General features: G+C 67.0%; 1 protein-coding gene across 7 annotated transcripts in view; it reads right to left on the bottom strand.

Annotated features, from left to right (window-relative positions):
• The window catches only part of ADGRB1 (adhesion G protein-coupled receptor B1), an 82,768-nt gene that overhangs the window by 14,059 nt on the left and 47,798 nt on the right, over window positions 1-20,911 (bottom strand). For all 7 annotated transcript variants that reach the window (XM_059995258.1, XM_059995259.1, XM_059995260.1 and 4 more), the window contains 7 exons: window positions 14,691-14,832; window positions 8,546-8,649; window positions 7,152-7,254; window positions 6,371-6,521; window positions 5,858-5,927; window positions 4,385-4,451; window positions 1,814-1,899 (listed from right to left, as the gene is read on the bottom strand). In XM_059995258.1, the coding sequence (XP_059851241.1) occupies window positions 1,814-1,899; window positions 4,385-4,451; window positions 5,858-5,927; window positions 6,371-6,521; window positions 7,152-7,254; window positions 8,546-8,649; window positions 14,691-14,832 (723 nt within the window). The remainder of the gene's footprint in view (window positions 1-1,813; window positions 1,900-4,384; window positions 4,452-5,857; window positions 5,928-6,370; window positions 6,522-7,151; window positions 7,255-8,545; window positions 8,650-14,690; window positions 14,833-20,911) is intronic.

The raw sequence follows: 20,911 nt of genomic DNA, 5'->3' as shown, positions 1-20,911 counted from the left end.
GGGACAGCAAAAGCAACCAGATGGCGTCCAGCCCGAGCCTCCCCCGGCGGGGACAGGGTCCCGGGGCGCTGTGGGCGGGGACGGGGTCCTCGGGCCTCTTTCCACCTGACGCACCCGGAGCCCGGCGGGGGCAGGGGTGGAGAGCGGGGCGCCAGCTCTGTGGCTGGACGCGGCTGGCCTGAGGGCAGGGCAGGGCTGGGACCGTGCGCGTCCACGTCCAGCAGGAGGGTGACACTATCCGCCCACATTCACACAAAAAAGCAGGACATCTGGGCGCAGCCACTGTCCCTTCCCTCTGGTCGGCCCACATCTGGTCTGACCAGGCACTGCCCCCGCCAAGGAGCGAGGGGTTCGCCAGACGGTCAACGGGGGCGTCTGTGAGCTACCTGGGCAGTGGCCTCCCTGCCAGCCCTGAGCGTGTGCCTGTGCGCGTGGGCACAGAGAGCACGGGGTGCCTCCTGTCTGGGTGGGAGCAGGGCTGCTGCGGCCTCACGGGCGGGTCCGCGCGAGCTTCCGCGCCGTGGCACCGCTGCACCTGGGGACGGGGCCCAACGGGGCAGGGGGCCGCCCGGACACACTGGGCTCTGATTCAGCGCCCAGCCCTGCTTCACCAGCCGCTCCCAGGCCTCAGCCTCCGTCTGCTCGGCTGTGAGTGGGCACAAGACAGCAGACCCTGCCTCAAGAGTTACCGCAGGGAGCAAATGAGACGGTGCTGCGGGGTGGGCGCGCCGCGCCTCACTGGCGCCCTGACCCCCTGCGCACCCCGGGGCCTCCTCCGTGTGTGACCCACTGTTCTGGGAGCACGTGTGGGTGGCAGTGTGCGCTGGGCTGGGGGGGTGGTGAGCCTGCCAATCCCCACTTCACAGACTCAGAGAAGAGGCCCAGAGAGTGTAGGACCCAGGCCCACAGACGGCCAGGACAGGCTCCCAGCCACCGCAGGCTCTCCAGGGTCACACGCCTCCCCCAAAGCAAGTTTCTAACCAGGACAGAACCCACCAGGGACCCAAGGGGAAGGATTCCAGAAGCTCTCGTTCCCGGGGAAAAGCAAGAGCAGGAAGACAGGGGGAGGGAGAGAGACAATGAGAGACAGAGACCAAGCAGGACTGGCACGGAGGGGTGGTGGAGGAGGGGGTGGGGACCCCCACGCAGACACCAGTCAGGGCAGAGGGACAGACAGAGCAGCGGGCAGAGGCGAGGTGAGGACGGCTCAGTGCTGGGGCAGGAGAGAGGGGGCCTGTCCCAGCCCACAGTTGGCCCCACCCGTGATGGCAGGGCCGCCGAGACCAGGGTGCTCCTGTCCCCTGGCAGCCGGAGGAGAAGCGCCCTTCCAAGCTTGCTCCTCCCCCAGGGCTGGGCACCACAGCCACTCAGGACCGCCCACCTGCAGTGCTGTGCGCCCTCTGGCCAGGCACTGCCCTCTCTGAGCTCAGCCTCCCAGGTGGGAGGAACATCCGGCCCGGCCCCTGCACTGTCCCCATGCTGAAGGCATCACAAGGATGGGCAGGCCACGTCCTGGTTCAGGGTCATCCAACCCCACGGTGGGGAAGGGAGAAGCCCGGGGCACCCTCCCCCTACTCTGGTGGGCCTGGGGTCTCCAAAAGTGATCAGTTCCACCGTTTCTGAGAACTTACGGAGGCCCTGCTCTGTCATGGGGCAGATGGGGAAAGTGAGGCACAGAGCAAGGCGGGGCTGGCCACGCAACCCTCCGCGCCTCCGTTTCCTACTTGCTTGGGAGGGGGGTGGGGCTCGAGGGTGGCTGGGCTCTGGGTCGTTTCGACTGCAGGTGGGGCGTGGCGCGGCGGCCCCGTCCTACCCTGCTCTCTCCTTCAGCTTCTTGTCAGTGATGCCGTCCTTGGACACGAGCTTGTTAAACACCAGGATGCCGATGACCATGTTCACCTGCAGGGCAGGGAGGGGCGGCTGTGGGGGGCCCCCGGGTCAGGAGAGGGACCCATGTTCACCTGCGGGGCAGGGAGGGGCGGCTGTGGGGGGCCCCTGGGTCAGGAGAGGGACCATGTTCACCTGCGGGGCAGGGAGGGGCGGCTGTGGGGGTCCCCAGGTCAGGAGAGGGACCATGTTCACCTGCGGGGCAGGGAGGGGCGGCTGTGGGGGGCCCCAGGTCAGGAGAGGGACCATGTTCACCTGCGGGGCAGGGAGGGGCGGCTGTGGGGGGCCCCCGGGTCAGGAGAGGGACCATGTTCACCTGCAGGGCAGGGAGGGGCGGCTGTGGGGGGCCCCCAGGTCAGGAGAGGGACCATGTTCACCTGCGGGGCAGGGAGGGGCGGCTGTGGGGGGGCCCTCACGCTGTCGTCCCTTTACCCCGCCGTCTCCTCCCACAGCCCCAGCCGCTAGGTGGGGTTCTCCGTGCCACACGGTCCCCCCCCACCCCGCCCAGGGCTGGGCACCGCGGCTCGAGCCTCCCACATGACGGGTCCCCAGGCCCATGGCCATCGCCACTGGGGTCGGCAGTTTATGAAGCTGGGATTCCATCAGGGATGGAGTCCAGAGGTCAGAGGTCGGGCTGGGGTCACGGTGAGGCTGTCCCTGCCCGGAGTGGGATGACCAGAGCAGTCAAACAGGCGAGCGGGCTGGCCGAACCACGCTGCTGGGGCACTTGTCCCACTCAGACCACAGAAGGGACCTCAGGGGACCTCCAGTCCAGCCGCCGCCCACGCCCAGGCTCGCCCCGCGTCCCCTCCTTAGCGCCCCTCGTGCGCCTTCCACACACGAGCTCGCCCAGCTCAAGCGGGACCTGACGCCTCGGGACACCTCCTGTCTGGCTCTGCCGGGGCCACACTGCTCTCCGCACCGCGCAGCCCTTTCGGGACCTTAAGCCAGGGCTGCCACCCCACAGGCGTCTTCCCTCAATCCCCCACCGCGGGGCATCCGGCCCTGGAGGTGCTTCTGGGTGTTGAGGCTACTCTCCTACTGCCCCCCAGACTGCCGCCTAGACAGAGAAGCTGCCCCAGCGTCCCACCCATCCAGCTCCTCCACGGCCTGCAGGCCCTGGTCTCCCCTCCCCTCTGGCCTCCTCGCCTGCGTGGAGGGGGCTCCCAGCGCACATCCTCACTCCCCTAGGGCTTCCACTCTGCACAGAGGCTGCCTGACCCCCAGCCACGTTCCTGCGTCTCAGGCGGGGACGGGGACTCCATGGGTCCCTGGACCCAGAGGTCTGGGGAGGCCGACTCCCCGCAGCCCCCCAGAGCCAAGCTCGTGGCCGCACACACACCCCAGCCCTGCCTCCTGGCCGTCTGGGTGAAAGCAGCTTTCCCGGGTGGCAGCGCTGGGGCGGGAGAGGGCAGGACACCAGTGGCCGCCGCCCCGCCTGCAGCAGGCTCTGTGCCTGCCTTTCCCTGCATGTCCCCGTGTTACGGGAGGAGCCCCGGGCAGGAGCGCACGGCGGGTCAGGACCGGCCCTGCCCTCCAGATGCTTTGTGGGAAGGGACCTGGGGGGCTCCTGCCTCTGACATCCCCCCTCCTGCCCCTCCTGGGGCGCCTGCCCTTAGAAGGCCCGGCCCACTGCCTAGTGGCATTCAAATGCCCGGCCCACTGCCGCTTCCCTGCCCGCCGTCTTCTAGGAATAAAGGAGCTGGTTCCGGTTGGGGCTGGCCCACGGATTCTGCCCACTAACGCCACCCCCACCCGGCTCCCCCAACTCATGCCCCCTGCAGGCTCAGCCTCCCCTCGGTGCCCTGGGCTTCACTTTCCTCTGCCCTGTCCAGCCTGCGCCCAAGCCTGGCTCGGATATAGCAACAAGGAGGTGTGGCCCTGCCCGGACAGCAGGACTCTGCAGATGTGATGCCCTTTCCTGGGGGCAGGCAACAGGGGAGGGCGAGATGGGCTCTGAGCCAGGCCTGGCAGAAGCCATCGATCTCGGGATACCCCCCAGCCTCGCCCTGCTCATCCGTAACCGGGTGACAATAACCCCGTGTGCGTGTGGCACCGTCTCTCAACCCTCGCTGAGCGGACGTGGGCACAGCAGAAAAAAACACCCACTGAGGGTCAAGCAAGGGGAGGTGCTTCCCTCCTCCGGGGGCGACGGGCTCCCCATCGAGGGAGAAGTCCCAGGCCCAGCCGTGCCCTGCGGCCCCGGTCGTCCGCCTGTCCGCCTTCCCCGCCCTACGGTCACTCGCTCATCAAATCCGGAAGGCCTCCTGGCAGGTACACCGCCGGGGTCCAGCCCTCAGGCAGAACGTGCTCAGAGAAGCACAAGGCTGCCAGCCCAGCCGCGCCTCCGCACCCCTGCGGCAGGTCGGGGGCGATCTGTGGACACCACCCACCCCTGGTGACCAGGGCAACCCTGATGGAGCAGCAGGTAAAACCCAAGTCCGACCCAGGGGGAGGCGAGGGGCTCAGCCTGGGATGTCGGGACGGGGGTCAGTACCAGCACGACGGCCGCGGCCGGTCCCACGAAGGCATACAGCAGTCCCCCCTCCAGGGAGAGCCAGCAGCTGGGGAGGGAGACAGGCTGGTTAGCGGCCAGGCGTGAGCCCCCATCCAGTCACACCCTGGGCACCACCAGCTTCCCAGGAGGGCGGCGTGACGCTGAGAAGGGGCAGGAGGAAGCCAGGTGACCGCACGTTCTTTAGCTTCAGAACCCACGGGAGCCCCCAGGCAGCTGACAGACGAAGTTTATGGATGAAGAAGCAGGTCCAGAGCAGGGGACCACACAGCAGAGGGCCAGGCCGCCAGAGGAAGGGACCCTGACCGTCCCCCTCCCCCGACTCTCCCCCCAGGCCTGGGCTCCCCAACTTGCCTCACAGACCCTCCCCGATCTCACGTGCAGACCCTCTTTCCTGACGTGATGCCAAAATGTTGGGCTGGGTCCCCGGCCTGGACTTCCACCCACCCACTCAACCCAGGCCCTCTGCATCAGGGCCCCTGCTCACACCATGACCTGGGCCCTCCACCAGACTCGGTCACCAGCCCCAGCCTTACTTCCCCAAATCTCCTGGGCACCACCCAGGGCGTCCACAGGAGCCCTGAGCCCAGTGAAGGCTGCTCGGTTTCCTGCACGGCCACACCACGTGCCAAGTGCACAGCTCTCCACCCTTCAGAACCCGGCTGCGACACCCCGCCTCCTCCCGATGCACCCCTGAGCCCGGCAGGCTGGGTGCTCCTTCCTGTCAGCCCTGGGGACGGTGTTCGTACTTCCTTCCCAGTACTCACCCCACGGGTCCTCATTCGAGTGCAGGGGGCGCCTCAGGGCCTGGTCACGTCCTGTCCCCCTGGGGCTCTGCAGTGGGCCAGGCCTGCGCAGCCCTGCCGGCCCCTCCTCCTGGCTCTCGCTGCCCGTTTTTCCCCACATCCACAGCCATGGCCCTCTAGGCTTTGGCTCCTTTCCCCCCGTCTTGGGAAGCCACACGGCCTCCAGGATAACCCTGAGCTTCCTGGCTTGGCATTCGAGGCCCCTGGAACTGACCCAGCCGACCCTTCAGGGCCTCAGTGACTTCATCTGTGAAACGGGCACCCCCACCTGCCCCGCCTGCCCAGGGGCCATACAGCCCCCCTTATCCCCACACCGGCACAGGGGCGCATCCCCTATCGTGCGGATGGGGAAACTGAGGCTCTGAGAGGTTAAGGCATCTGTCCAAGGCCATGGAAGGAGGAAATGAGGCTCCAACCGCCCCAAGCCCTGTTTCTCTTCACCCCGCTGCCCACTGCCGGGACGAGCTGGCTGATGGGAGGCAGGTGCCTCCCCAGGGCCCGGCCTCCAGCTCCCGGGGCCCTCACTCTCGCCCAACCTTGACTCTCTCATCTGTGAGATGGGCGCCCAGCCAGCCCTCACCTCCTAGGGCAGGGGGAGGGTCTGGGGGAGCCGTGCGGCCTCCACCACGTCCCCACCGCCCCGACTCACTAGTTCATCGTGCTGTACCCTCTGGCCTTGGTAAATCCCACGGAAATGGCCACGACCAGCGCAGGAAGCCCTAGGGGAGGAGCAGAAAGAAAGGGTCGGTCTCCCCACTGCCCAAGGCCCCGCCCGTCTCAGGAAGGGGAACAAAACGCACCTCTGAAGCCCCTGAACAGAGGGTGACACTGAGCATGTGAGAAAGGGGACAGGAGGTGGACAGGATGAGGACCCACAGAAATGGGGGGGGCGCCGGATCAGCAAGTAAGATGGGACGCCTGGCCGCGTCTGAATTTCAGATAAAAAATGGGAAAACTTTCTATCAGAAGTATAGCCCCAATACTGGATGGGGCGTCCTCATACCACAGAGTTATTCCCTCACCTGACATTCAGACACAACGAGGCAACCCCTTGGAGTGGAGGCCTGGAGGGAAGCTCAGAGGAGAGAGAGCTGCCAGGGGCCAGGAGGAGGGCCGGGTCAGAGAGGGGGGCCCCGCCGCCCGTGGGCCCCGTGGCGCTCACCCCAGCCCAGGCACAGGAAGCGCTTGCGGACCAGGCGGTTCCGGAGGCGGCCCGTCACGGCCATGTAGGACTGCCAGGCCTCGGTGAGCACCCAGCAGAAGGAGGACAGAAAGAAGAAGTGCAGGAAGGCGGCCACCAGCGTGCACACCACCTGAGCGGCGGGAGAGGCGGAGAGGTGCTCGCTCACCCGACCCCGCCTGCCCCGGCGACCCCGCCTGCCCCGGCGAGGGCCCAAGTCCAGCGTCCGCACAGTGACCAAATCAACTCCCCAGGTAGGACGCCAGCCAGCGCTCACCCGCTCCACCACCCTGCGACGGGCTGTGGTACATCGCGGTCCTGGTGGGTGCTTGCGCGACTCCACCCACCAATGCCAGGGACAGACACCCCTCTCCCCGGCTTCCTCACCCACTCACACATGCACCGAATGCCGCAGGAGCCCACCCAAAAGCCCCGGTGTGAGCCCACCCGCTCAGCAGCTGGTCCCCCGGAGGCCACACGGCGACAGCCTGGTACCGATGGTGTGCCGGGGCCGGGGCTTGAGCGGGCTCGTGTCAAAGCGCCAGTCCAGCTGGAGGCTACAGACACCGAGTCCCCACCCCTGGCCAGGTGACGGGCCCCTCCGGACTGAGCCACGCGGCTGCTGCGGCCAAAGGACAGCAAAGGGGTCCGCACGGCTGTGGCACCCTCCTCCCTAAGCTTCTGCGTGGAGGCTCACATCACCGCCACCGGCGCCCCCCAACCTGGGACGCGGGGCGCGCGCCGCACAGCACAGGCCGCTTACCTTATTGCGGGTCTGGGTCTGCCCGATGAGGATGAGAGCGTTGGAGGAGATGATGGACAGGCAGAAGTTGATGAGGATGACGGACCGCTCTGAGCGGATGTACCTGTGCGAGAGGGTGGGCGGCCATGATCGGCGCCCGGAAGGGTCTCAGCTTCACAAGAACCGGGGTGCTGTGGCCACTAAGGCCAGCGCCCCCTCCTCCCTGCAGGCACCGCTGCCAGTACCAGCACCGTCATCCCCACCATCTCCAGCTCCACCACCACCACGTTCCCTCTCAGGGTCGCCGACTCCACGGGGTCCCGAACACAGCTCACAGGGAAGGAGGTGTTTGAAGACCGTGGGCCAAAACCTCAGAACCACAGCTGCCTCGGGGGAGGGGCTGGGCCAGGGGGCCAAGCACGCCTCCAGGGGATTCAGGACGGATGGTCTGGGCAGGGGCTGGTGGGGGGGGCACTGGATGTTTCCGGGTCGCTGACCCTCTGGTGCCTCTGACCTTGGGCAGGATGGGGTGGTGGGGGGCAGGAAAGCAGAGGCCACCCCTCCCCCAATGGCCACATCGACCCCTCCTCGCTGGCCTCTGGCTGACATCGTGCTGCCCTTGGAGCTGACACACTGGGAATCCGGCTGGGCCCAGCGGGTGGCTGCTGGGCGGGTGACCTTGGCTTGACCCTCCCTGTCCTACTGTCCCAAACCCCTGCTCCTCCGGGCCCAAAGTGGGACGCTTGGGGGAAGGGAGTCTGTGCACACGTGTCCCTTGCCCCAGGGCTGGTGACCGGCAGCGACGGGGTCGCCCCACACCCCAGGGGCCAACACTGGTCAGACAGCACCCAGGGCACAGGGGTCTGTGAAGAGGCCTTGTGGCCTGGGGGAAAGGGTGTGGGGCAGGCGGCCCAGCAGAGACCCCCATCCTGACACTTGACCCCGGGCTTGGGGAGTGACCCTGCACATCCACGTGACGGAACAGACAACAGGCAGGGAAGTCATGATCTTGGGGTCCCCGTGGTCACGGGGCAGGGTGCTCAGCTGGGGAGTGGGCTCGGGGCGCACCTGCCAGCCCCTGTGAGCGGTGGTGCGGGCCCAGCGCCATGCAGGAGCAGGCAGGCCTGGCATCCCTGGCCTGCACCTGTGCCCCCGCCATCAGCGCCACGCAGCCTCCACGGAGCAGCCACCAGGGCGGGCGGGGTGGTGGCGACGACGGAGTGACAGGTGCTGCTAACTGGGAAGCTGGGGAGGAAGGATGCTGGGTCCCCGCCCCCCACGGCTGCCCTTGATGGGAGAAGGGATGCGACTCGACCCCAGTCAGCCCCTTCCTGGGAAGTGCCTGCACCGCCCGCTCCCCTCCCCCTCCGCTCCCCTCCCCCCTCCCCCCTCCCCTGGCCCGCCGGAAGCAGCACCTCCACACGGACACGTAGATGATGATGAGCATGAGCAGGGTCAGGGAGGACACGCCGCAGCCCACGATGAGCGCCACCGACGGCACGATCGCCTTCTCCATGTTCTGGTGGGTTCCGGAGCCGGGGACAGAGAACAGGGTGAGGGGGCCCAGGCAGACATGCAGACTGAGGGTCCTGCAGGCCGTGGGGGATGCCGGGGGAGCCTTCCCCCTCCACCCCTGCATCCTCCGCAGGCGCCCCTGCCCAGCAGCCCTCGGCTGCCCTTCTGCAGCGCTCTGAGCCCCCCCCAACGCCAGCACCTTCTGGCCTGGGCTGTCCCCGGCGAGGGGTCTCATCCCCTGCTGAGGGCAGGGTCTTTGTCTGTGCCCCGCCCCGGCCCCACTGGTAGAATGAGTCGTGTGCCCAGCCTGGCAATACGCCCCCCTACCAATCCCAGGGAAGGACTCCCCCACCCTGAGTCACAGGTGAGGTCACGGAGGCAGCAGGCCCAGCGCCCCGCCACGGACAGCTCTCCCCGGCTCCGTGGCTCTGCAGTTCTGGCCGCGGGCAGAAGCCACCGCTCTCTGAAAGGGGCCCAGAGCTCCAGCTGCATCTAACGGGGCACTCAGCGCCCACCCCTCCAGACCTGGCCCCTCCCTGACAGCCGCTCCACCCACAGCCTGCACCAGGCGCTCATCCACCTCCTCCCTCCAGTGGGCCCCTTCCGTCTGGGCTGGGCCTCTGCCCTCCATGCCCCCAGGCCAGCCCCCGGGCTCTTCCCCAAGCAGGAGCCAGTCTCAGAGTCTCCCATGCCACCCCACCACGGCCCAAGCTGTGTCCGAAGGCCCCAAAGGCCACCAGGTCTGGCCCTGCCCCCCTTCAGCTCTTGAGACCAGCCCCCCGCACTGGGCTGCCCCCTCGTTCCCACTCCGCGCCTGGCTCAGCCATGCCCTCTGCCAGGAAGCCCTGCCCAGCCGTTGCGTGGCAGTGCCTCGGGCCATTCTGGTCTTGTCCCCTCTCAGAGGGGCCAACGGACCCCACTGCTCCCCACCACGTGGCCCAGCGCAGCCCTAAGCACCGGCTGGTCCTTGCTTACGCATCCCTGTGTGCCCCCCGACGTGACCGCGTGAACCACGGCCACACCACAGCCCAGTGCCCGACACACACGGCAGGCAGACCGCGTGTGCTTGCCGAGGAATGACCCAGGTCCCTCTGTGTCCAAAACCCGAAGACAAATGGAGGGACTGGAGAGAGCGAGTGCCCACCGCTTCCAGGGCTGGAGATGACGGGAAAGCTCGGCCAGGGGACAAGGGGCTGCTCGTGGGCTTCCCCACCTCAGAGCTGACACCTTCCTGCCCGTCCCAAGTCTAACTTGGCCGACACCCTTCAGACCCCCTGCTGACCCCAGCACGTGGCAGAGCGAGACTCCCACCCACTTCCTAAAGCCACGGTGGCCCTTTCCGCCCTCAGATGTGACCTTCCACCTTCCTTGGGAGCCTAAGGTCCCGGGGCTCCTGCACAGGGCACCCCAGGGCCCACCCCACTTGACACAGCTGCCTCCCCCCCCCCACGGTGACCGTGCTGTGCTCCCCATCCGAGGCCTGGACTGCCCTTCCCCACACCGGAGGTACCACCTCCCGCCCCAGGTCCCTCTGCTGTCCCTCTGTCCCAGCCGTGTCCCATGGCTGGGGGTGCCTGTCTGTCCCTGCAGCCCCGCCTCCTCATGCCTGTGAGCCCCCCGTGGGCAGGCCTGGCGTGGACGCTCGGTCAGTGTGACTGGCTGGATGAATGGAGACCAGGAAGGCAGCGGCTCCGGGAAAATCGAGAAAGTCGTTCAAGGTCACCCAGGCATCCGCGATCCCTGGGGGCCTGGCCCGGGTGAGGCGCCAGCACAAACTTCTGCGTTTCCATACAGGCAGCTGGAGGGCGCCGGGTTGCGGCCAGCACCCCTGCACTCGCCCGGTAACCTCAGAGGCCCGGCCAGCCACGCAAGTCATGGGTGGCCGAGTAAGTGGCTCAGGCCTGCTTCGTGGCTGGCTCCGGCCCCGACCTCCGTGGCCATCTGCCTCCATCTGCCCTCATTAGGCCTGGCAGCCGCACGCCCGCCAGCTCGCCCACCTGCCCTCCTGTGCCCTCCTCCTCCTCTCCGCCTGGCTCATCCATCACTCCTGATAGCCCTAGCCCTGCAGGTTCTCAACAATGTGGACAGGGGTGTCAGGGATCTCAAGGTCTTGTTCGGAGGGCTGGACCGGAGACCTTAAGGGTGAGAGACTGGTCCCAGTCCACACAGAGATCAGGCAGAAGCAGGCCGGCCTCCTGCTGGAGACTGGCTCCCCAGCCAGGCTCCGAGCCACCCCAGGGCCTTTGCACATGCTGGTCCCGCCACCCAGCGCTCTTCCCCTGACCTTCACACGGCTGGCGCGTCTCTCGCCTTGGCTGTCACCTCCGCACACAGGCTCTCGCTGGACATTCAAGCTGAGCCAGCCCCTCATCTCTCTGCCCGCCCCCTTGTCTTGAGTCTCTTCAGGGCACCAGCCCCCCCCCCCCCCCCCCCCCCCCCGCCCACCTTTACTTGTTTGTCATTTACGTGGTTGTTGTCAGTTTCCACCACGTGAATTCCCTACCTGCAATCTTCTCCCAACTCTTACATGTCTCATGTGCCCTAAACACTGATTTCCTTCCTATGGTGCTGTCTTTATCCCGTCTCCGCTCCAACACCACACGTGGCTCACAGCTACCCACGCGAACGAGCCCTACTCCACACTGCCTGACCCCTGATCCCGGGCACACGCTGAGCCTTGATTCTGGTCAGATTAGTAGCCCAGTTTGGGGCACATCACAGAAGCGATGCCTCCAACAACTACGCCTTACAGACTGTTTACTACACGCCAGGCTGTGTGGATGCTGTAAATACCTCACCAGGTTCGGTCCCCACCAGGCTGAGGCAGGTGGCCTCGCCCCCTCAGATGTGACTCAGAGCAGTTACTCAACCCTCCGTGGTCACAGGCCTGCAGCGGCACAGCGGGACCTGACACTCCGGCTGCACGCAAGCGGGGGCTGCCTGCGTCTCATCTTCCTGCACTCCGTGCCCCCGGATCTAACCCTTCCCTGGCTCCTGGGCTGTGACCACAGCACCCCTTCCCTTCCGTCCTCTCTGGGGGCCTTGCTCTGGACTCCCGTCCCGAGACCACTCCATACCCCGAGATGCCAGCGGCCTCTGCCTGCTCAGACTGAATCCCCACGCCCCACGCACACACCCGACTCTGCGGGTGGAGACGGGCAGCATCCGCCCCCACCCACAGCCCAGCTCTCTGCTGCCACCACCCCACCTGCTGGTGGGTTATTCTGCCCTCACGCCTGCTGGGATCCCTCCAGGACCCAAGCCCACCACCTCCCAGCCACCCAGCTCCCCGGACCTCGGGCTGAAGCTCTAGCTCGCCGGGCCCCCGCCCTGCCTGCCCGCCGAGCTCCACCCGATCTTCCGCTTGCTTCTTCGCCCCGTCCCTGGGGCGACCATCCCTCCTCCCCGCCAAGCCTGCTGGGAACTCCTGCTCACCCCTCAGGGCCCTACTCCACACCTCCTGCTCGTGCCCGTCTCCCAAGCTACCCCTGGAAGGAAGGAGGCTGGCGCTGAGCCCCCAGAGCACCTCCTCCCTCCAGCCTGGGCTTGTCTCCCCGTCAGGCCCCGTGCCCCTCGAGGGCCCAGCCGCAGGCACTCAGAGGGGTCGGCACAGCGTGATGGGCTGCAGGCCAGCAGTCTCTCTCTCCCTCTCGGCCCTTGCCCGCTCAGCATCTCTGGGGCCAGAGCTGGCTGGGAGAAGAGAGGAAGGTGGCGATGGCTCTGAGAGCAGGTGAGCACAGGCGAGCAACCCAGCACAGGCCAAGCCCCCCCCCGCCCCGCGCCCTCCCAGCATGCTCCTCTGAGCCACGCCCAGGCCTTCAGGGGGTCACAGGGTCAGCCAGAGCCCACTACTGTGCCATCGCACAGAGGAGGAAACCGAGGCTCCCAGCGGCCAGGCAGCCTGCCCTTGGTCCCAGGGCCAGTGGGTGGCTCTGTGGCCACTGACGGCTCCCGAACCCTCAGACTCAGCTGCCTCTTCTGGGATGTGGGGATGGGGTGCCCCGACCTGCCAGCCTGCGTCTCACCCTCCCGTGCAGATCAGGCTGACACCAGATGCCCCTCTGCCTGCAGCTGAGCGCCCTGCCAAGCAAAGCCTTGAACCCTTCAGAGACCAAAGCTCTGCCGGCCCATCCTGGCACAGGGCTCCCGTCCGCGCACCCTCAGAGGCACCGCTACAGGTCAGCCCTTCCGAGAAAGGCCCCCTGGGCATCCCACTCCTCCACCCCCGAGTTCCACCAGCGTCAGCTGCTCACCCCTCACCCAACACGCTCTCCATGCCAGGTGGCCCTGGGCTCAGCCCCCGAGCGGGATGCCACCTCTCGAGGATGCAGTGGCCCTGCCACGCTCCAGGCCCCGTCCAGGAGGGTCCCTGTCAACCGGCGAAGCCCTCGCAGCCACCCGGAGCAGCATGGGGCCATTTCCGTTTTACAGGTGAAGAAACCGAGGCTCAGAGAGACTGAAGGCCAGTCTAGGGTCACCGTGTGTAAGGGACAAGCCTGCATTTCAAGATTCGACTGGCACTGACCTCCTACAGGCCAGACCCTGGGTTGGGAGAGGGGATCTGGGCATGTGTCCCGCTCTGGAGCCCCCCCTGCCCCCCAAGGAAGGGCAGCCCCCAAGGCGGGCCCTGCCCTGCTTGCTCCGGCCTCGCAGGGGACCCAGGAAGTCCCAGCCCCACTGGTTGCTCCCCTGTGCAGAAAGCCATCTCCTCTGGGGAGCCCCCAGCATGGCCCCGGCTGCTGCCTTCAGGGGCGGGTTCCCAGAATCAGTAACACCGACAGTCCTGTCACAGGGACATCCTGAGGGGGAGGGCACACTGGGATCTGGGCCAAGACCACAGACCCCTCCAGCAGAGTCACCCCAAGACTCTGAGCAAGCCCCCCACCCCAAGCCTCGATTTCCCTGCCTGTCGATAGAAGGGTTAGTGGCAATGACCTCTAAGGTCCTGTCCAGCTCTGACCCTCCAGGGGATCCTGGCTGACAATATCGCTCTCTCCCCCCACGTCTCAGAGGACAAAGGAGGGGGGCAAACTGTTCTCAGAGAGGCCTGGGACCATCTTCCACATGGAAACTGGGGTTCCATGAGCAGAGAGCTGCGCTACCCCCATCTGACGAGGGCCAGCCACCCCAAACACCCCCAGATCGGTGTCCCACTCCCAGTCCGCCCTCCATATCTGCCGCCTGAGGACACTTCCACACCAGGCCGGGGCCAGGGGCCTCAATGAGCAAAGACCCCTACCCTTTCCCTCCTCGGGGGGCCTAGTGACCCGGCTGGGGGATCCGGCTTTCCTAGATCCAGCGAGTGCGGCTTGGCCCTGGGCAGGAGCGCCCACCAGCCCCAGTTGGCCGGCCCCGGCCAGCAAGCTGGCCCCAGATGCTGTCGCCATAGAAACTGGCAGCCCCCACAAGAATCACGAGAACAAAAAGGAGGCCCCTGAGATGATGGGGCCTTCCTGGGGAGGGCTGCCAACCTGGGCCAAGCCCAGCACCCTCTCCACCCCCGGGACCCGTACTTGGGGACGCAGCTGCCTCCAGAGCCCACGGTCCACTTGGGGTGGGTGGGGAAGGACTCCAAGGAAGGTGGCAGCTCCTCCCCCTCCGTGTCCCAGGCAGGCCAGGAGCCTGCAGCCAGCTGGGGGAAGGAAGCCCACTAAGTGAAGGTGTCTACCCGCCTCTGCCAGGCCAAGCCTTCCTCCAGCCCCTAGGGCCGGGGGCCCAGACTGCCCGGCTCCCCTGAGGATCGGCTTCCTCCAGGGTCCTAGGCCCCCAAAGAGATTGGGTGGGGGACTCACTCACCCATCAGTCACTCTCTGGGCCCCGGCCTGGCTCCTCCCAGGTCAGTCCCCAACTCCACATCGCCACCCACTCAGCTCCCACCCGCCCTCTCTAGAGGCCCGGGCCCCGCCGGCCAGGCCACGGGGGGCGGCGGGGCGCAGCCGCCCTTCCCCACGCCGGCCCCGGAGGCGACAGTCGGCCCCGGAAGCCCCCGCCCCGCGCGCCCCCGCCCCGTCCGCCCGCCCGCCGCGCGCCCGGCTGGGGTCTCACCGCGTCGGCGCTGAGCTGGGCTAAGATGGCGAAGGTGGAGAGCCGGTCACAGAGGCAGCGCGTCCGGAGGGCATCGAGGGGCACCGTGCGGCAGCCGCGCCACGACCAGGGCCCGAACTGCGGGGGGGCGGGGGAGGAGGGTCTGGGGGGCGGGACACACGGGGGGAGGGGAGACAGGGGCGGCGTGAGCGGCTGCCGGCCGCGCCCGGGCCCCGCGTCCCCGGCCCGCGTCCGCACCTGCGCCCGCCGCCGCGCGCGCCCCGCCGGCCCTCGGAGCCCTGCGCCCCATGGCCGCCGCCGAGCCACGGGAGAGCGACTCGCGGGAGCGCGGGCCTGCGGGGCCGGCGGGGTGCCGAGCCCTGGCCCCGCGCCCGGAGAGCGCCCCGCCCCAGCGCTGGGCCGGGAGGGGCGCGTGGGCGCACGTGGAGCCGGGCGCCAGCTGGGGGGCGCGGCAGCCTGCGGTGCGCGCGCGGGCCGGGGCGGGATGAGGGGCGCCTCTGCGCCTCCGCCCCCGTCCTCCGCGTCGCGCTGGTGACCTTGGGACCACCCCGCTCCCACAGCCACCTCCCCCGGCCCCGATCGGCCTTCTTCCCGCTCCCCCCCCCCCCCCCCGACCCCGGGGGTTCGGGGAAGCAGCCTGAGCGTGCCCCCTGCCGTCTGACCCAGGGCCCTCCTGCTGTTTGCCGCTGGGGTGGCTCTGGTTCCCTTGAAACCAGCGCTTTTTAGGGCCTCAGTGCGCCGGACTGAACTACTCTGCGAACCAGTCGCTGTTGATCTAAGTCCCCCACCCCCATGCCGGCCCACTTGTCTGGCAGCGTCCAGCCAGGCGCGCCCGCAGAAGGTGCCCATGGAGTGCCCTCCCCAGGGCCCTGGGCCTGCAGGCTGGAGGGCTCCAGGCTGGAGACTGAAACCGCTGTTCGGGAGCCACAGCTGGGAGTGGTCTCCTTCTGACCCCAGGGCCGAAAAAGCCCCCTCAGCCCCCAAATAACTCAGACCCGGTGTCTGCCCCGGGACTTTGGGGGGGAAATTCCAGGTCTCTGCGGCAAGGGTCCACCCCCTGCCCGCCCTAGATCCCTCAGCCCCAGCCCCAGAAGGAGGGAGCTGTCAGCCTGTCTCCCCCATCCCAGGCCCTCTGTATGGAAGGCGGGCTGGGGGTGTGCACTCCCAGGGGAGCCCTGACCCCCACACTCTGAGCGGGCGTCTGCTCAACACCTGGATTTGCAAGCAACCATCCTGGGCTACCTCCTGGCTGTGTCACCTGGCAAGTCAGCTACCGGCCCTAGCTTCAGTTTCCTCATCTCTAAAATGGGGAGGAGACGGTCGGGAGGTTGACGGTGGGACACCGTAAAGGCCCCCCTGCCCCCCAGCCCAGCACCTGCAAGAACGTCTTTAGGAAAGCTTAGGGTCTCAGCTCTGGGCATCCCAGAACCCAGAGCTGCTTCTGTTGAATTTGGGATGTTATACAATCTCCTCTCTGAGCTTCAGGCCCCAGGGGAGAAGGGACACACTCTGGGCCGGTCGAGTCTGCTTTTCTCTCTTCATTTTCCCCCCAAGGGAAGGGCCTGCCCCTGTGTTACAGAGGAGAACTGAGGCCCAAGGTGACAGCTAGGCAGAGGCTAGGCCCTGGCTCCGTGGGGTGCATCAGGGCTCTGTGGCATCCCTCTCACTAGCACTGGCCCCTGAGCCCATGGGGGCCAGGGTTTGGGGGGCCCAAACCTCAACCATCGTAGGGGCCCTCATAAAGAATGCCACGGGAGGGCCCCCCGGGGCTTCCACCTCTTCGGCTCCCGACCATGCCTCCACCTGCGCCTTCCCACCTTGGCCCACCTGAACCCGTGCTGGCCCCGGGAGGAGCCGAGGTGTGCCTGACTACACAGCACAGCAGTGCCCAGGCAGGGCCAGGGCCAAGGCCACAGCCTTGACCGCAGCCCCTGGGATGGAGGCCAGGGGCTCGGCTGCCTGTGTGGTCCCACCTCCTGGGCCGCCATCCCGCACACCCGGCGTCCCTGGCGTGGAGTGGAGCAGAAGTCAAAAGCTATTAAGGGCCCGGTAGAGACCTCTTCTCCCCTTCCTTCCTCTAGAAAAGAAGACCCCAATGACCACAGAACCAGAAACAAGACCTGGGGGATGGAAGGATCAGGAAAGGGAGTGCGGGGCCCTGGAGAGTCCTGGGAGGTCCAGCGTGGTCCCCCCGCACCCTCAGCTGTGCTGCGCACATCGCACTCCTGTCTCCCCTCATCCCCCAGCACTACGCAGAATGGGCACAGAGTGCTGAGCCCCAGCTGCCCTTGGTCCCTCCCGGCCCCAGAGCACCCCATTCTCACTCCTGGGGTGCGCGTGCAAGCCACTGACCAGACGCCAAGATGGCCAAGGAAGTGCAGGCCAGGAGTCCCCAAGACCCAGGACGCTCCGGGGAGGAGGCCTGTGGGCTGTTCCGGCCTGGAGACAGCGCCTCCCTCTCTCTCAGGCTTGTCCACGACATTGGCCACGTGCCCGCTTCTAAGAGCAGGAGTCTGTGGCCGGCCGGTCCTGGGTTCAAATCTCAGCTCTAGTGTTCTCACAGTCCAGCCACGACGCTGCCTCAGCCCTCCTACTCTGAGTGGGGGGGGGACCCCGAACCCATCTTTTCCGCCTGCTGAAGGCTGCTGGGAGGGTTGGGAAGGGACAGCACCCCAAGGGCCGGGGTGAGGGGAGCCAGGCTGGCTGGGGCCGGTAGGCTGGCAGGTTCCCAGGCAGTGCTGGCGGGTCTGCAGGGCGCCAGGCTGACGGCTGCTGGCCACCTCCTGGGAGAAGTCCAGCCCAGCCTGCTGGTTCGCCCCACAGGACTCCTGCTATGGGCACCAATTAGCTTATCAGTCTCCCAGGGGAGGCGACAACAAGGAGCAGGGCCCACCCTGCTAACGGGTTCGCCGGGGCCTGCCCCTGCAGCCTCAGGCCACGGAGGGCACGAGGAGGCGTCCGCCCCTGGTCCAGAGGACCAACTGCTGGGGCTGGCAGCCTGGGAGGTGGGCAGCTCCTGGGCTCACCCAGACCCTGCAGGACCTCTGCAAGCTCCCTGGCCTTGGCCCCTCCCCACTCCATGGTCCCCCTGGCTCTGGCAGGCCATTGACACGCGACACAGGGACAGGGACCCTCTCCTCGTCCCCTCCCCCACCTCACCTCAATATTAATCGCTTCCTGTGCATTTTATCATTTAATCTTTGCAATAATCCTCAACTCAGCTGTGTAGATAGAGAAACTGAGGCTCTGAGAAGTGGTGTGATTGCCCGAGGCCATGCAGCAAGACAGCAGGAGGGCCAGGATTCCAGTTTTTTATCTGTCTGACCAACCTACAAGGCCTACAGTATTTGAGCCACTGAACTCTGCGGAGCAAATCTGAAAGGGACCCTCAAGGATGGCCCAAGGCCCAGACCAGGCGGGGGGGGGGGGGGCCTGCCTCAGGCCCATCCCACACCAGGGCAGAGCTCGGTCAATGGAGCTCTCCCAGGCCATTAGCTGTGCTTTCTGTGTTGCGCTGGGCATCAGTTGAGGGCTGGCTGGAGCAGGACGGGTGGTCCCTGACCCGTGGACCCTCGCTTGCATCGTAGGCACACCCTGAACTGGGAGAGGTCGGGGACCCTCAGCCCTCTTTCTTCAACAAAACCTCTAGGACGTATCCTCTTATACCCACAACATCTGGAAGTTCTTCACCGTGTCTGACCGAAATCCCTTCTGCTGCAGGTGACACCTGTTACCATCTCTGCAACACAGGCAGGCTGTTCCCTCCTCACACACACTCCCACATGTGGGAGACCATTGGTCGCCTCTCAACTGAGCTTCAGAAACTTGGAGTATCTGGGGCACAGAGCCACGCCCCCTCCCAGGCCCAGGCCCGAGGAATCTGGGTCAGTGACACCCACCTGCGCCTCCCCACCCCCAGGTCCAGGGCGAGAGAAGGAGCTGGAGCCGGGGCCCCTGCCAGCACGAGGAGGGCGGGAGCCCCTCCCTGCCTGAGTTGACGGGAGGTTGCAGGGGGCCCTGGGCCCCTCAGGTCAGAGCTCCCAGAGAAAGCCTGTGCCTCCCCCATCGACCAGGGCCCCCAGGAAGGTCCAGCCATCACCCACCCCTCTGCAGGCCACCAGTTCCTCACCACAGGCTCCTCCCACCCTGCTCCTAGCAAAGCCCCCGAGTCACCAAACCCAAGGGACAATTTCCCGTCCCTTTTGCTCCACTTCTGAGCTCTGAGCTGGCACCCCTCCACACGGGCCCCCACTGTGCGTCCTGACCCCGAGCTGAGACCTGAGTTTCCTCTGCCGCCCCCGACCCCTTGGACGCCTTGGGGTCAGTCCTGAACACACGGTGCATCCTCCCTCCACCACCACGCCACCCTCACCCACCCACCTCGCTCCCTGGGCAGCTGCCTCCTGCCCCGGCCTCCCCGGCCCCAAGTGCTCCTTGAGAAAGTGTTAGGCCAGTCACCGCCACGGTGAGCACGGCCCCTCCGGTGGCTGTCCGTGCCCTGCACACCGGCCAGCTGGGCCCGGCCTGGACGGCTCCGCCTCCACGGCCACAGCCACGGGCCAGCGCCCTGGCTCTCACGGCGAGGCCGTCCCTGACCCGTGGCCTCCATCCGTGGGTCCTGCCGCCTCGGCCCGGTTCTCCCGCCACGTGTGATGGCCTGATGCTCCCACCTGCATCCTCCTCTGGGAGGGCAGGACTGGGGCCTGGCTGGCTCACCCCGCTGCCCGCACCCCAGTGGGGTGGGAGTGCTCAGCCAGGACTTGCTATGGGTGGACAAGCAAGGCCCCTCTTTACCGCTCCAACCTGGCGGCCGCCTCCAGGACCCTCCCTCCCTCCTTCCTTCTCATACCTACAGACCCATCTGCAACTGACCTTCTTTGCACGATGCACTGAGAGTCTCACTTCTGCTCCCCACGCTGTGGCTGCCACCCTGGTGGGACCCACCACTGCCAGCCTCCGCCCTGCCCTCCACCGCCTGTCCCCGCGCCACCATTTGAAATATCCCAGGACGCGTCATCCTCTACTCAAGACCTTCCCCCGGCTCCCTCCTCACTCAGGGACCCACAGCCCCTGGGGACTGGCCACCTCCTCCCTGAGCCTCCCCGCTCTCCCCCTTGAGCCTCCCCTCCAGCCACGCTCAGACCGCGAAGCCCAGCTCCCCGCAACTTGCGCCCAGTGCAGACCCGCCTCACTCAGCGCCTGTCCCAGAGCCACAGCCGTAACCTGGTGCCCAGGTGAGTGGCTCAGAGCAGGCAGCCGGGCCCCCGCCCCGCGCAGGAGACCCCGCAGGGACCTCCCCTGGGGCCCAGGCTGGGTGGGGGCCAGGGCATGTCGGAGGCCCTGGGAGGAGGCTCGGCCTATGGTGCCCCTCCGTCCCGGTCCCTGCCGTGCCCGGACGTGCTCGTCCATCCCCGCCCCGGGAGGAGGAACTGGGCACCTGAGGCCTGTTCCCACCTCTGGGCCAATTCCCTACCGGCCACTCAGAGCTGAGCTGCCTCCCCTATGAAGTGGGCATAAATCCTCCCCCACATGCTGTCCAGGGAGACCACAGGGACACAATGCCCAGCACAGGCCCCAGCACACTCGTGGGACATCAGGGGACAGTAACAGAGGGTGCGTGGAGAGCCCCCCGCCGGCCCGCTGAGCCAGGGCCTCCGCTGCATTCAGGATGCCTCCTGTCGGCCCACGAAGCAGGTGCTATTATGGGACTGTGTGCATCAGGGTCCCCTGGGGTTTGATGGGCTAATTCACACTGGAGTGTGAGTGACTCAGGTGTCCCCCCACACAGCAGAGAGAAGCCAGAGTGGGCACAGCTCACCCCAATGAGGGAACAGGGAGTGGGCAAGGTGTCTCTGCAGGCAGGGGCTTCTAGGAGCCCCTGAAAACTCCTCAGACTGGCCGTTGTGCTCCCCAAACCATGCATTCCAGGCACAAGCCCTGCTGAATCACACTTCACACATCCAGGGTGCCTACCTCCCACCTCCGCCTACTGACCTCTGACCCACAGACCAAGGCTTGTGCTGAGCCTCCTCTTCCAGGGAGCCTGCCTGGATAAGCCGTGAGTTCCTGAGTGCTGCACCTGGCTCCTCCAACAGGTCCTACCCTGCCGCCGTGCTGGGGCTCCCTTCTTGGGTCCTACCTCACCCAGCGGCTGGAGCTCATCATGACTCCCAAGCACCCCCTCACCCCCACTATCCCAGCCCTGGCAGCCCTGCCTCCAT

Source organism: Delphinus delphis, chromosome 17 (genome assembly GCF_949987515.2).
Source record: "Delphinus delphis chromosome 17, mDelDel1.2, whole genome shotgun sequence".
NCBI lineage: Eukaryota > Metazoa > Chordata > Mammalia > Artiodactyla > Delphinidae > Delphinus > Delphinus delphis.
This window is presented reverse-complemented; position numbering and strand designations above follow the sequence as displayed.